We start from the raw sequence: 16,270 nt of genomic DNA on the forward strand, positions 1-16,270 counted from the left end.
TCAAATAGTTTCAAGCAAGGATTTACGTAATATAGCAAACAATTACAAATTTACTCAAAAGATAAGGCATACTGTTCTGTTTACACTCATTCAACGAATATGAAAAATAAATCATGGTTCACAAATTTGAATAAAGTTGATTTTTTTATTTTATTTTATTATTATTATTATTATTATTATTATTATTATTATTATTATTATTATTATTATTATTATTATTATTATTATTATTATTATTATTATTATTATTATTATTATTATTATTATTATTATTATTATTATTATTATTATTATTATTATTATTATTATTATTATTATTATTTGTATTATTATTATTATTATTATTATTAGATGAATTGTGAATAGATTTTTTTCATTTGAATAGATTCAACTTATTTGAATGAACTGGGTTTTTCTTAAATTACATCATGTTATTTTAAATGGTTGAAGTGACACTTGAATAAAGTGCGATACACTTAAATAAAGTTTTTGTGAAAAAGTAGTGAACACTTATTATAATATTTTCACGTTTTATCTTTCACTTTATCAACAAAAAAAAATGAAAAATTCGAAAAATCTGAGATTTTTCTGTATTCTTAATCAATATTTGATATATGTTTAAAGAAGATTTTATTTGACAAAAAGAGAGAGAAATGAATGCAAATATCATTTTGTTATCGTTATTCAATTCCATTCCTACTTTTTAACTTTTTTTGATCACTGTATAATTAAATATAAAAAACAAAATTTTGTTTTTATTGAAGTTCGTGGAGTGATCTGCATCCAACAAAGCATATAATTTCGAAGCTCTCAGTCAAGTCGACAGGTTGAAGCTGCTTTCATCTTTGCAACTTTCTCCATTGACTGGGCATATTTCATTTTCATTGATAGATTTTTTTTCACAAATTCTTTCAATATTCCGCTTGACTGCATTCTTCCCCGCTTTCCCCCATTGATAGTCTGGCGATTTCTCTGTATTCAACATTCATATGCCTTTGGATCCTTCTTTATTGTATCATCAACAATCTGTCTCAAATCTTCCGCTTCATTCGAAGCCTTCTTCCAACAAGCAATAAACATAATAAATCCAATCAAAAGAATCTTAAGAATTATCGATGTCATAACAGTTGCAATCGGTGGTCGAGACAGTTATCTTTCTCTTCTTCCTTCAGTAATTCTTTCATCGTTTTAAATTAGACTTCGCTGTTGTTCTTCAAAAGAAATTGTACTGTAGATGCACTGTATTCGAGCATTTTAACATGATGCTTGTGGCCAATTCTGTGGTGTCAGGCACTGAAGTTACAATTGAGGCTGAGATGACAACATGGATTACAGTTTCATTTTCATTAAGTTCTGCTTGCAACGGATATTTCTGAGTTTGTGAAGGGATTCATTGACAAAATCAATCTGGAGGAGCTAGAGCCAAGGAATGAACGAAGAGCCAATGAGATCCAGGGAAAAGACATTGCCTTCTTAACAAGATATCACTGAATTTAGCTGCGGAATAAAGAACGGGATGCTCTTTCCGAAGCCATTTTTTCCAATGTTCTCAACTGGAAGAAATTCACGTCGAGATGTTCGGAAGAAAGCCATCACCGACTTTCATGCAATGAATATTCAAAAGGACATGATCAGAGCAGGCGATGTAGTTCCTTATGGATGAATAGCCTACTGCATTTGGGCTGTTGCTAGAAAACAGCACAAACTGAATTTGTATGTTTCCTCCAGAGATCGACAGCCTTCACTTGGATGAATTGGAGATTGTGGTGTCTGATATTCTTCCTGAGCAATCCTGAAGATCAACCATCGATCCGCTCCACTGGCACAGATTTTTGAAACTATCTTCGTATGTTCCATTCTGTTGCACGCCAGCTGCTCCATCAAATCAACATGAAGATAAAAAAACATCCGTCAAATCTGCCAACGCTTCAATGCTCCCTTTTTCAGATGTGGAAACACACTTTTTGTTCGAGTAGTTTTCCAATTCCAGCAAAAAAGATGAAGATGAAACAGCCAAGCAGCACGGGCCAAGCGAATCTTGGGTTATGTTTTGAAATGATGACTGCTTCAAATGGAATGCCGAAGCATTTGATGCAACGCTCCCTGCACATCCTTCTCCAAGAATTGTGTTTGAAATAGCCAAGAAATTCATCTGAATATCTGAATCTTGGCATTCTATAGAAAGCAAAGAACCAGACTGCACAGATATGGCATCGAATTCCGAATGATAGTATTGGACGTTTGAATGGCCTCCTGAACCGTCTGAGGAAAGCACAATCAAGCTTGCTTTGCTCTCTGCATTTCTGATTTGAACCTTCTGCAGCTGAGAGTCTTTGCAATTGTAAAGGATAAGGGTGGATTGTTCAAGTGTGCAACTGGAAATTAGCACTTGCTGCGTTGAAATGTTTACCAGATTGCGGAAGTCCAACAACACAACAGAATTCGCATCAGAATATTCAAGTTCATAAATGAGCAATATAGTCCGCCTCTTGCTCCCACGCACGAAGAACTGAGATGAATACAAGTAAAAGTGCACCCGTTTGTTGATAGTCTTCCATTCTCGTGGAGAATGATGGAGCAATTCAATTTGTGTTCGGTGTTTCCACTCCAATCTTCTTGAACAAATGTTGAATCTGCAATCAACAAGTTGCCATCAGTCAGTGATTACAAACTTGAATGAGAAGAAGAAAAAGCGCTACCAAACAAAAACGTGAGAAATTCCATTTTTACTCTCAGCAAGCACGAAACGAGACTGCTCCTCTTGTTTCCAATGCTGATGTTCAGCAGAATAATCCCTCTTATGCCTTCCACATCCAGCGACTTGATCCAAACATCTCAAGCGCTTGCTTCCCCTGACACCACAGTGCTTTTGCCGATCAGCAAATTGCTGTAAACAAAAAGAATGATGTGGGGCAGAGCAACATTCAAGGAAATGCACGGTTCGCTCATTGCGCCACGCTGCTGCGAATCGGAGGAGTTGTCGGATGAAGAAGATGCAAATATAGTCTCGCTCCGATACACAACAACAAGTAGCAGCAGATCTTGTTCATCAGCATAGTCTTGTGCGGTGCATTCCCACATAGCAAACTCCCGAACAAACGGTGCTCTGAAATCGAGCTGGAACGGTTTGTTGCCAATTTGAATTTTTTTATTCGCTCATTTTTCATATAAGTCTCTTCCAACAAATGCTTTGTTCTCCATGAATGCGGTGTTTTTAAACAGGAAAGGAAGCAGGCCATCTCTTGTGATCAAAGAACAATCCAGGAATGAAACGCCTCCTCTTCCAGTTGCAGAGCAGAAACATCCAGAGATAGCTGAAAAACTGCACTCAAAAAAACCTCCTTCGCTTAGACTCATAATCATTCCTCCACCGCTTTCACTTTGGCTGCTTTTACAGTCCTTCATCGATGTGTTTTGCACAGACTCGCTACACGGCTCGCTACAAATGCAGCTGATAAGGAAGATTCAGATGACGGACTTTGGAGAAGCGAAAAAAGCGCGTAACATTTCAACTGAACTATTTCACTGTTAACTTCAATTAATCCTATCAACTCGCCTCTCCACACAGCCTGTGAAAACATGACAACAATTCTTCTGATCATCAACTCCATATTGTTCATGGAAACATTTGTCAAATCAATGCTGCTCTCATGTGATGCAGTTAGAACGTGGCCTCAACATTCGATGGATTGAAACTGTTAGAATAACATTTCGCATATTTTAAACAGGAAACCTCTAACGCAAAATGGAATGTCACTGGAGAAGCGCAGATAAATAGCAAGAGAAAAGCGGCTGAACTCTGTTCATTATTCAAAATAATAATGATGACAAATAAGTTTGTTTTTGAATCCATTTTTTTAGAAAAATCGATCACAATTATTTGTTAATGATTATTTCCGGTCTTTAAATGCTATTGAGCAGATCTAAGTGTAAATACCAGTTGTTTGCATATATATTGATGCAATCCAACACATAATTCAGCATTATTTTAATTATCTTTATTTGCTCAATAGAAAAAATATATATTTCTTGAAATAAAATACGAAATTCTTCTTTCATCAAATTTTAAAAATGTTAAAACGTGTGAATAACATAGTTTGAAGGTCCAACAATCAAAGGATGCAATATTGATGCGTTTTGAATCGTTTATTGGGGCAAAAGAATTTAATCAGTTTTATTAACTTTTTGATCCTTTTGATCTTTGAAAGATTTTGACGAAAACAACAAAAATCATTCGCAAAACAACATCATTATGAAACAAATAATATATGTATGTTTTTGCAATCAATTTAATAAACATAAAAAATACTTGTTTTTTTTCAAAATTTTCGTAACTCAAATAAACTCAGTCTATCTTAAATGAACTCGGTTCATTCAAATGAACCCGATCGATTTGAATAAACATGAGTTCATTTGAATAAACCTTGTTTATTTGAATCAAAATAATCTATTCAAAATTCATCTAATATTATTATTATTATTATTATTATTATTATTATTATTATTATTATTATTATTATTATTATTATTATTATTATTATTATTATTATTATTATTATTATTATTATTATTATTATTATTATTATTATTATTATTATTATTATTATTATTATTATTATTATTATTATTATTATTTTTATTATTATTATTATTATTATTATTATTATTATTATTATTATTATTATTATTATTATTATTATTATTATTATTATTATTATTATTATTATTATTATTATTATTATTATTATTATTATTATTATTATTATTATTATTATTATTATTTTTATTATTATTATTATTATTATTATTATTATTATTATTATTATTATTATTATTATTATTATTATTATTTTTATTATTATTAGATGAATTTTGAATAGATTTTTTTCATTTGAATAAACCAGATTTATTCAGATGAACTCATGTTTATTCGAATAGATCGGGTTAATTTGAATGAACCGAGTTCATTTAAGATAGACTGAGTTCATTTGAGTTACGAAAAATATTTTAATAAACAAATATTTTTTATGTTAGTATAATTGATTGCAAAAACATAGATAAATTATTTGAATCATAATAATGCTGTTTTGCGAATGATTTTTGTTGTTTTCGCCAAATTCTTTCAAAGATCATAAGGATCAAAATGTTAAAAAAACTGTCAAAATTTTTTTGCACCAACAAACGATTAAAAATATATCAACATTACATTCATTAATCGTTCAACCTTCAAACTATGTTATTCACACGTTTTAACATTTTTTAAAATTGATGAAAAGAAGAATTTCATGAATTATGAAATGAAAAGTAATTTTTGATTTGCGCAAATAAAACAAATTGGATTGCTCCAATACTGGCATAAACAACTGGCATTTATACTCATATTGGTTAAATAATATCAAAAGAAAGGAAAAAATCAAAAGAAAATAATTGTGTCGGTTTTTATAAAAAACGGATTCAAAAACAAACTTATTTGTTTTCATTATTTAATTGAATTATGAACGGAGTTCAACCGTTTTTCTCTTGCTATTTGCCTGCACTTCTCCAGCAGATATTCCTTATTGTGTTGTTTCCTTCCGATCAGGAGCATGCGAAATATCATTCTGATCGTTCCAATTTATCAAGTGCAAAAGTCACATTCTGATGGTATCACATGGAAGAAGCATTGATTTGACAAACGTTACAATGGGTAACATGGAACTGATGGGAAAAAGCATTGTAGAAGTATTTGCGCAGGCTGAATTGCGAGACGAGTCACAGGGATTAAATGAAGGCAGCAGACCTAGCAGTGAATCTTGAATGCAGCACACTCTATTCGCTTCTCCTAAGTGCACCATCTGAGCCCTCCATCATCAGCTGAACTGGCAGCGAGCCTTCCCGCGTGCTTGTCTAAAACACGTCGATCAAGAGTAGCGGAAGCATCCTGAGTGAGAATGGTGGATGCATTGCTATGAAATTGAGCGAAGGCTCGTTGTTCCACTGCAACTTTTGTTCGATCTCTGGATGTTTCTGCTCGGCGACTGGCAGAGGAGGCGCGATGTTCCTGGATTGCTCATCAATTGCAAGCGATGGGCTGCTTCCTTTTGTGCTGATAAACACGACGTTCATGGAGAACAAAGCATTTGTGGGAAGAGACTTATATGAAAAATGTGCGAATGAAAAAACTCAAATTGGCAACGAGTAGTTCCAGCTCGATTTCAGAGCACCGTTTGTTCGGGAGTTTGCGATGTGGGGATGCACAGAACTCGACTATGCGGACGAGCAAGATCTGCTGCTGCTTGTGGTTGTGCATCAGAGCGAGACAATATTTTCGTCTTCTTCAGCAGACAACGCCTCCAAAACACGCCAGTGCAGTGGAATAAGCTAACCTTGTATTTCCTTGAATGTTGCGCTGCCCTATATCATTCCTTCAGTTTACAGCAATTTGCTGATTGATAAAAGCGCTGAGGTGACAGGAGAAGCAAGTGCACATGATGTGACGATCAAATCGCTGGATCCGGAAGGCGTAAGGGGGAATATTCTGCTGAACAGCAGCATTGAAAGAAAGATGGGTAGTTTCATTTCGTGCTGCTCGAGAGTGAAAATGGAATCTCTTTCGTTTTTGTTTGGAAGCGCTTTTTCTTTTTCGCATTCCAGCTTGTTATTGCTGGCTGATGGCAGCATGTCTATTGCAGATACAGCGTTTGCTCAAGAAGATTGGAGCAGAAACTCAGAAATGAGACTGAACTGCTTCATCATTCTCGTTGAGAATGGCAGACTGTCGATTGACTGGTGCACTTTTGCTAGCCTCTGTCTCGGTACTTCATGCGTAGCAGCAAGAGGCGGACAGCATTGCTCATTTGTGGACTTGAACATTTCTGATATGAATTGAAAAGAGTTATTTGATTTCCACAATCTGGTAAACCTCTTTATGCAGCAGGTGCTAATTTCCAGTTGCACACTTGAACAGTCTGTCATTCTCTTTCACAACTTCAAAGACTTCCATCTGCAGAAGGTTCAAATCAGAAACGCAGAGAGCAAAGCAAGCTTAATTGTATTTTCCTTAGACGGTTCAGGAGGTTATTCAAATATACAGTGCATTTATTTGGAATTCAATGCCATATCTGTACTGTCTGGTTCTTTGCTTTCTATTAAATACCAAGATTCAGATATTAAGATCATTCTTGGCTATTTCAAACACAATACTTGGAGAAGGATGTGCAGGGAGCGTGGCATCGAATGATTCGACATTCCATTTGAAGCAGTCATCATTAAAAAAATATAACCCGAGATTCGCTTATCCCGTGCTGCTTTGCGTCTTTATCTTCGTCCTTGTTGCTGGAATTGGAGAACTGCTCGAACAAAAAGTTTGCTTCGCACTCTGAAAAATGGTGCATTGCAGCGTTGGCAGATTTGACGGATGTTTTTTTATCTTCATGTTGATTTGATGGAGCAGCTGGCGTGCAACAGAATGGAACATACGAAGATAGTTTCAAAAATCTGTGCCAGTGGAGCGGATCGATGGTTGATCTTCAGAATTGCTCATGAAAGGAAATATACACGAGAGTTTCCAACACATCGAAAGGAGGCCTGTCTGTGTCAGGCTGGAGCATTTCCGTCTATTTATAATGTTTGCAAATAACAGACAGAAAGCATCAGGCTATCCATCCATGAAATACAACATTGCCTACCCAGTCCAAGCGCTACTGAACATTCAGAGTCTGAAAGGAGGAGATGGCTTTCTTCCGAACACTTCTTTGTTAATTGCAAACAACAATTGTACTCTCGTAGGCTTGGCTTCAGATAGAGTATCAATGCTCTTCATTCAACAGCTGAACTCGATGAAGTCTTCCAGCAAGGGAGAAACCTTCTGATTGATCTTGCTGGCTCCTTGCTCCTGCTCTGTGGCTTGTCACTCCAGGTTTATTCATTCAAAGGAATGATTCACATGCTCCAGGTGTATCCGCATCTGTCAGAAGAGTTTGCAGGTGAAATAGAGATTCTTGAAGCCATTCCATCATCAATTGTTACAACGCGAATGAAGCAATGAAAGTGTCTGTAAAGATCTTGTTTGGAAAGATTTACTCGCCTTCTTCTGCATATCTATTCATTCAGAAGAACAGAAGTGAGATTGAGCCAAAAGGAGATGAAAGAATAACTGACGGTGGGAAAGAAGGCAAATCCTCTAAGGCATATATTTTGATCGTTTAATTCTTTGTGATATTATTAAATGTGCTTGTTGCACATATCGTAGCAACTGATTGATGGAGGAGGACAAAGAAGAAGCGAAACAATTCATCGAGATTGTGAACGAAATCAAAAGATAAATCTTAAGGCAGTCGAAATGATAACGATAAACACATCATTTAATACTCATTTGAGATAGGCGGAGAAGAATGCAGTTAAGTGGAATATTGAGAGGCTTTGTGAAATAAAATCTATCTATGAAAATGAAATATATCCATTCAACTGAGAAAGTGGCAAAGATGAAAACAGCTTCAACCTGTCGACTCGACTGAGAGCTTCAAAAATATTTGCTTTGTTGGCTGCAGATCACTCCACGAACATCAATAGAAACAAGTTTTTGTTTTTGTATTCAATTATGCAGAGATCAAATGAAAATCATTAAAGTTTATAAAGAATAGAATAACAAGGATAAACTTTATATATTCGATATTTCAAGCTCTTTTTGTCAAATAAAATCTTCTTCAAACATATATCAAATATTGTTCAAGAAAAATGAAAAATCTTATTTTTAAAAGAATTTTTCAATTTTTTGTTGATGAAGTGAAAGATAAAACGTGAAAATATTATAATAAGTGTTCACCACTTTTCATAAATACTTTATTCAAGTGTATCGAACTTTATTCAAGTGTCACTTCAACCATTTAAAATAACATGACTTCATTTAAGAAAAACCCAGTTCATTCAAATAAGTTGAATTTATTCAAATGAAAAAATCTATTCACAATTCATCTAATAATAATAATAATAATAATAATAATAATAATAATAATAATAATAATAATAATAATAATAATAATAATAATAATAATAATAATAATAATAATAATAATAATAATAATAATAATAATAATAATAATAATAATAATAATAATAATAATAATAATAATAATAATAATAATAATAATAATAATAATAATAATAATAATAATAATAATAATAATAATAATAATAATAATAATAATAATAATAATAATAATAATAATAATAATAATAATAATAATAATAATAATAATAATAATAAAAATAATAATAATAATAATAATAATAATAATAATAATAATAATAATAATAATAATAATAATAATAATAATAATAATAATAATAATAATAATAATAATAATAATAATAATAATAATAATAATAATAATAATAATAATAATAATAATAATAATAATAATAATAATAATAATAATAATAATAATAATAATAATAATAATAATAATAATAATAATAATAATAATAATAATAATAATAATAATAATAATAATAGATGAATTGTGAATAGATTTTTTTCATTTGAATAAATTCAACTTATTTGAATGAACTGGGTTTTTCTTAAATGAAGTCATGTTATTTTAAATGGTTGAAGTGACACTTGAATAAAGTTCGATACACTTGAATAAAGTATTTATGAAAAAGTGGTGAACACTTATTATAATATTTTCACGTTTTATCTTTCACTTCATCAACAAAAAAATTGAAAAATTCTTTTAAAAATAAGATTTTTCATTTTTCTTGAACAATATTTGATATATGTTTGAAGAAGATTTTATTTGACAAAAAGAGCTTGAAATATCGAATATATAAAGTTTATCCTTGTTATTCTATTCTTTATAAACTTTAATGATTTTCATTTGATCTCTGCATAATTGAATACAAAAAACAAAAACTTGTTTCTATTGATGTTCGTGGAGTGATCTGCAGCCAACAAAGCAAATATTTTTGAAGCTCTCAGTCGAGTCGACAGGTTGAAGCTGTTTTCATCTTTGCCACTTTCTCAGTTGAATGGATATATTTCATTTTCATAGATAGATTTTATTTCACAAAGCCTCTCAATATTCCACTTAACTGCATTCTTCTCCGCCTATCTCAAATGAGTATTAAATGATGTGTTTATCGTTATCATTTCGACTGCCTTAAGATTTATCTTTTTGATTTCGTTCACAATCTCGATGAATTGTTTCGCTTCTTCTTTTGTCCTCCTCCATCAATCAGTTGCTACGATATGTGCAACAAGCACATTTAATAATATCACAAAGAATTAAACGATCAAAATATATGCCTTAGAGGATTTGCCTTCTTTCCCACCGTCAGTTATTCTTTCATCTCCTTTTGGCTCAATCTCACTTCTGTTCTTCTGAATGAATAGATATGCAGAAGAAGGCGAGTAAATCTTTCCAAACAAGATCTTTACAGACACTTTCATTGCTTCATTCGCGTTGTAACAATTGATGATGGAATGGCTTCAAGAATCTCTATTTCACCTGCAAACTCTTCTGACAGATGCGGATACACCTGGAGCATGTGAATCATTCCTTTGAATGAATAAACCTGGAGTGACAAGCCACAGAGCAGGAGCAAGGAGCCAGCAAGATCAATCAGAAGGTTTCTCCCTTGCTGGAAGACTTCATCGAGTTCAGCTGTTGAATGAAGAGCATTGATACTCTATCTGAAGCCAAGCCTACGAGAGTACAATTGTTGTTTGCAATTAACAAAGAAGTGTTCGGAAGAAAGCCATCTCCTCCTTTCAGACTCTGAATGTTCAGTAGCGCTTGGACTGGGTAGGCAATGTTGTATTTCATGGATGGATAGCCTGATGCTTTCTGTCTGTTATTTGCAAACATTATAAATAGACGGAAATGCTCCAGCCTGACACAGACAGGCCTCCTTTCGATGTGTTGGAAACTCTCGTGTATATTTCCTTTCATGAGCAATTCTGAAGATCAACCATCGATCCGCTCCACTGGCACAGATTTTTGAAACTATCTTCGTATGTTCCATTCTGTTGCACGCCAGCTGCTCCATCAAATCAACATGAAGATAAAAAAACATCCGTCAAATCTGCCAACGCTGCAATGCACCATTTTTCAGAGTGCGAAGCAAACTTTTTGTTCGAGCAGTTCTCCAATTCCAGCAACAAGGACGAAGATAAAGACGCAAAGCAGCACGGGATAAGCGAATCTCGGGTTATATTTTTTTAATGATGACTGCTTCAAATGGAATGTCGAATCATTCGATGCCACGCTCCCTGCACATCCTTCTCCAAGTATTGTGTTTGAAATAGCCAAGAATGATCTTAATATCTGAATCTTGGTATTTAATAGAAAGCAAAGAACCAGACAGTACAGATATGGCATTGAATTCCAAATAAATGCACTGTATATTTGAATAACCTCCTGAACCGTCTAAGGAAAATACAATTAAGCTTGCTTTGCTCTCTGCGTTTCTGATTTGAACCTTCTGCAGATGGAAGTCTTTGAAGTTGTGAAAGAGAATGACAGACTGTTCAAGTGTGCAACTGGAAATTAGCACCTGCTGCATAAAGAGGTTTACCAGATTGTGGAAATCAAATAACTCTTTTCAATTCATATCAGAAATGTTCAAGTCCACAAATGAGCAATGCTGTCCGCCTCTTGCTGCTACGCATGAAGTACCGAGACAGAGGCTAGCAAAAGTGCACCAGTCAATCGACAGTCTGCCATTCTCAACGAGAATGATGAAGCAGTTCAGTCTCATTTCTGAGTTTCTGCTCCAATCTTCTTGAGCAAACGCTGTATCTGCAATAGACATGCTGCCATCAGCCAGCAATAACAAGCTGGAATGCGAAAAAGAAAAAGCGCTTCCAAACAAAAACGAAAGAGATTCCATTTTCACTCTCGAGCAGCACGAAATGAAACTACCCATCTTTCTTTCAATGCTGCTGTTCAGCAGAATATTCCCCCTTACGCCTTCCGGATCCAGCGATTTGATCGTCACATCATGTGCACTTGCTTCTCCTGTCACCTCAGCGCTTTTATCAATCAGCAAATTGCTGTAAACTGAAGGAATGATATAGGGCAGCGCAACATTCAAGGAAATACAAGGTTAGCTTATTCCACTGCACTGGCGTGTTTTGGAGGCGTTGTCTGCTGAAGAAGACGAAAATATTGTCTCGCTCTGATGCACAACCACAAGCAGCAGCAGATCTTGCTCGTCCGCATAGTCGAGTTCTGTGCATCCCCACATCGCAAACTCCCGAACAAACGGTGCTCTGAAATCGAGCTGGAACTACTCGTTGCCAATTTGAGTTTTTTCATTCGCACATTTTTCATATAAGTCTCTTCCCACAAATGCTTTGTTCTCCATGAACGTCGTGTTTATCAGCACAAAAGGAAGCAGCCCATCGCTTGCAATTGATGAGCAATCCAGGAACATCGCGCCTCCTCTGCCAGTCGCCGAGCAGAAACATCCAGAGATCGAACAAAAGTTGCAGTGGAACAACGAGCCTTCGCTCAATTTCATAGCAATGCATCCACCATTCTCACTCAGGATGCTTCCGCTACTCTTGATCGACGTGTTTTAGACAAGCACGCGGGAAGGCTCGCTGCCAGTTCAGCTGATGATGGAGGGCTCAGATGGTGCACTTAGGAGAAGCGAATAGAGTGTGCTGCATTCAAGATTCACTGCTAGGTCTGCTGCCTTCATTTAATCCCTGTGACTCGTCTCGCAATTCAGCCTGCGCAAATACTTCTACAATGCTTTTTCCCATCAGTTCCATGTTACCCATTGTAACGTTTGTCAAATCAATGCTTCTTCCATGTGATACCATCAGAATGTGACTTTTGCACTTGATAAATTGGAACGATCAGAATGATATTTCGCATGCTCCTGATCGGAAGGAAACAACACAATAAGGAATATCTGCTGGAGAAGTGCAGGCAAATAGCAAGAGAAAAACGGTTGAACTCCGTTCATAATTCAATTAAATAATGAAAACAAATAAGTTTGTTTTTGAATCCGTTTTTTATAAAAACCGACACAATTATTTTCTTTTGATTTTTTCCTTTCTTTTGATATTATTTAACCAATATGAGTATAAATGCCAGTTGTTTATGCCAGTATTGGAGCAATCCAATTTGTTTTATTTGCGCAAATCAAAAATTACTTTTCATTTCATAATTCATGAAATTCTTCTTTTCATCAATTTTAAAAAATGTTAAAACGTGTGAATAACATAGTTTGAAGGTTGAACGATTAATGAATGTAATGTTGATATATTTTTAATCGTTTGTTGGTGCAAAAAATTTTGACAGTTTTTTTAACATTTTGATCCTTATGATCTTTGAAAGAATTTGGCGAAAACAACAAAAATCATTCGCAAAACAGCATTATTATGATTCAAATAATTTATCTATGTTTTTGCAATCAATTATACTAACATAAAAAATATTTGTTTATTAAAATATTAGATGAATTGCACAATTTTTGTGTAATTATGAAATTTTTGAAAAAATTTGAAATTCGTATATGTTATTTTGAAATAATCGAGTAATTTTGAAATTTTTCGGAAGAATTGAAAATAAGGCAGTTATTTTAAGTTCCACCAACAAATTTCAAGTTAAAAAAATTGTGGGAAAATCTCAAATTTTTCTCAATTTTTTCCCCTTTTTAATATAACTGAAAGGATGTAAAAATAATAAGTGTTTTATTAATTCAATTAAAAGAAACATTTATTATTGATTATATTCAACAATTTGTGGATGGAAAAATTTTGTTTCGTTGCCAAAAAAAAGTTCGAAAAATTTTCTTGGAAGAGTTTGGAAAAACAGGAAGTAACAAGTCACAAACATGTGATGAAAATGTTTAATTTGAGTGTATTTAATGATAACAAAGAAAACCTGACATTACTTCTCATGAATTCAGATGACATGTTAAAAAAGCATTCAATGAAAATTTTCAGAAAAAGAAACAATTGAGATAATTAAATAGTATTTCTAGGCATTGGAAAACTGTCAGTGATTAAAGAATTTGACATTTTTCTTATCAATTTTCTTTCTGAACTGGCTTTTGAGTTGATCTCCTTTATCAATTTTTTTTCCATCTCTTTTCTGATGGAGTATTCTGTCACTTTTCGATAGAACACTCCATCAGCTGGTTCCAAAGAATTACTGTCAATAACGATGTTGGTTAGCCAACATGCTATTTTTGCATCTGCATCAATATTCTGTTTTCCACCTGTATACTTATCCGACAATCTGAGCCATAACTTTTTAAGTCGGCCAAAAAAACCATTCCACTGGGATTCTGAACTTTGCTAGACTTTTATTGAAATTTTCGATTGACTTTTCCATTCTGCCTTGAGATTGACTTTTGTTGCAAGTGGAAGAAGTCATTGAATTACTTGCATTTGAAGAAGGAAGAGGAGGGTGTGATGCGCAGGGATGAATTGTATCGTTGTTTGAGCTTGAAGTTATAAAAGACGTGTCCGTGGAATTCTGTGAACATGTGTTCGGAACAGGTGAAAAAGCCAAAGAAAAAGAAGAATTGAGAATTGATGAAGGGGATTGAGGAATTGAACTTGTTAACGAAGCGAGATGAACTGAAGATGAAGGAGAAAAAAGTGAAGAAGAAGAAGGAGATTGATTTTGATTTGTGAAACTTGATTTCGAGAGAGGCAAGAATGCAGACGATGAATTTGATTTGGAAGATGAAGAAAAAGATTGAGGCATTTCTGACACTGAACATGAGACAGCAGCAGACGATGTGGAAATTTCAGAATTCAAAGAGTTGAACGAAGAATCTGATGAATAAATAATCTCCGCAGATTCAAATGAAGTTGAAGATGAAATATCATCAGAGATAGTTGAAGAAGGAGAAGGAGAGCAAGAGGAAGAAGAAGTTTCTAATGAAAATGACGAAGCCAAAGAAGGAGAGGAAGAAGAAGATGTGGATGGAGAAGATGAGCTTAACGATGAGTTGCATGGAAAAGAATTGGGAGATGAACATGAAATGAATGTTGAAGGTGTCAAACATAATTTTCTTTGACATGAAGATAATTTGCTGTTCGTTGAGTGTTTTTTAATTGGTGTTATGACATCGATATCCGTGAAATGACCCTGATAGCCTTTGTCTGCAACAATTGCCCATCTGTCTGTGTGAAGAGTACAGTAATATTTTTCTTTTTCTTTGTCCGTCATCTTCAAATATTGGACATATCTTTCTTTTCCTTCACGAAACAAAGCCACATCATGAACACCTCCCATTACAGCATTTGACACAAATAAAGCTTTATGTGGATACCATGCGGAAACAGCAACTTCAAATTTCATGCTGTAAACTTGATGGTGTCCATCGTATAGCAGCTTTGAATCTTCAAATGGAATTGGAGGAGTAGAAACTTTGATGGTTGTCGCATCAACCAAAAGAGCAACTTGTGGATAATCTTCATTCAAAGGCAATTGAGGTCTTGGAGGATTGATGAACATCTTTTCCAGTGCATTTAATAAAAAGGTCTTATATTCTTGATCGAATTGCAAGCCATTGATTCTGAAATTCCAAGAGAAAAGGCAATTCTTTTTAACGTTGTTTTGCTTGAAAGCCATTCCAAATAAACAACAATTTCGTCATGTGTTGTCAATCTTTTCTTTGGACCCTGTTTTGGAATTGCGCTTATTTCTGATTGAACTAAGTTGCCTAATTCAATAAGAAAGTCAATTGTTAGCCGAAGATGTTCATCATCTGGGTTATTCAATAGAGAATCAAAAAGAACTCCGTAGGTTTCATTATCATCCTCATTTTTTCGGTGTGAATTTCCATTTGATTTATTTCTTCAAGTTGTAAATCTCTTCTCTCTTTCAATGAGTTGAAATCTGGTAATTTATTTCTTTTTGAAGCAATTTTTCCTTTTTTCTTCTTAGGTTTTGTTTCATTGCTTGAAGCGTTCAACTGTTCAGGCTTGCCCCTCTTCTCAGATTTTGCCGCCTTCGATAATTCAGTTGGAGAATTGTCAGAATTGTCAGAAGAGGAATATTGATCTCGCTCTTCTGATTCTCTTCTGTTGAAGCAAACCGAACCGATTTTACGTTTTGAAGGAGTGTAGTCAGAAAGTGAGTTTGAATCTGATTGATCTTTGTCTATTGAAGTGTTTTGCATCACTGTTGCTTCGATATCACTTGTTGAGCAGTCTTCATGACTTACAGTTTTATTTTGGGGAAGAGTTTGTCTGCAAATAATTCTTCAAAAAATTTCCAATGGAATGACTTTCAACAAACCTCAAATTACTTATTTC

At 33.9% G+C, this 16,270-nt stretch overlaps 3 protein-coding genes across 3 annotated transcripts; 2 read left to right on the forward strand and 1 right to left on the reverse strand.

Moving 5' to 3' along the window:
• Nucleotides 1-2,800: 2,800 nt before the first annotated feature.
• MONOS_15860 (uncharacterized protein) lies at nt 2,801-3,532 on the forward strand (the record flags this gene model as incomplete). Its single annotated transcript, XM_067868762.1, has 3 exons — nt 2,801-2,863; nt 3,034-3,125; nt 3,223-3,532. 3 exons carry the CDS (start codon nt 2,801-2,803, stop codon nt 3,530-3,532), a joined length of 465 nt encoding a protein of 154 aa, XP_067720906.1.
• Nucleotides 3,533-6,223: 2,691 nt separating this feature from the next.
• Nucleotides 6,224-6,868, forward strand: MONOS_18165 (uncharacterized protein; the record flags this gene model as incomplete). Its single annotated transcript, XM_067871157.1, has 2 exons — nt 6,224-6,350; nt 6,411-6,868. The coding sequence occupies 2 exons, from the start codon at nt 6,224-6,226 to the stop codon at nt 6,866-6,868; spliced, it is 585 nt and encodes a 194-aa protein (XP_067720907.1).
• A 4,715-nt stretch (nt 6,869-11,583) lies between these two features.
• MONOS_18166 (uncharacterized protein) lies at nt 11,584-12,228 on the reverse strand (the record flags this gene model as incomplete). Its single annotated transcript, XM_067871158.1, has 2 exons — nt 11,584-12,041; nt 12,102-12,228. 2 exons carry the CDS (start codon nt 12,226-12,228, stop codon nt 11,584-11,586), a joined length of 585 nt encoding a protein of 194 aa, XP_067720908.1.
• Nucleotides 12,229-16,270: the final 4,042 nt, after the last annotated feature.

Source organism: Monocercomonoides exilis (genome assembly GCF_001643675.1).
Source record: "Monocercomonoides exilis strain PA203 chromosome Unknown scaffold50-658552, whole genome shotgun sequence".
Taxonomy (NCBI): domain Eukaryota; phylum Preaxostyla; order Oxymonadida; family Polymastigidae; genus Monocercomonoides; species Monocercomonoides exilis.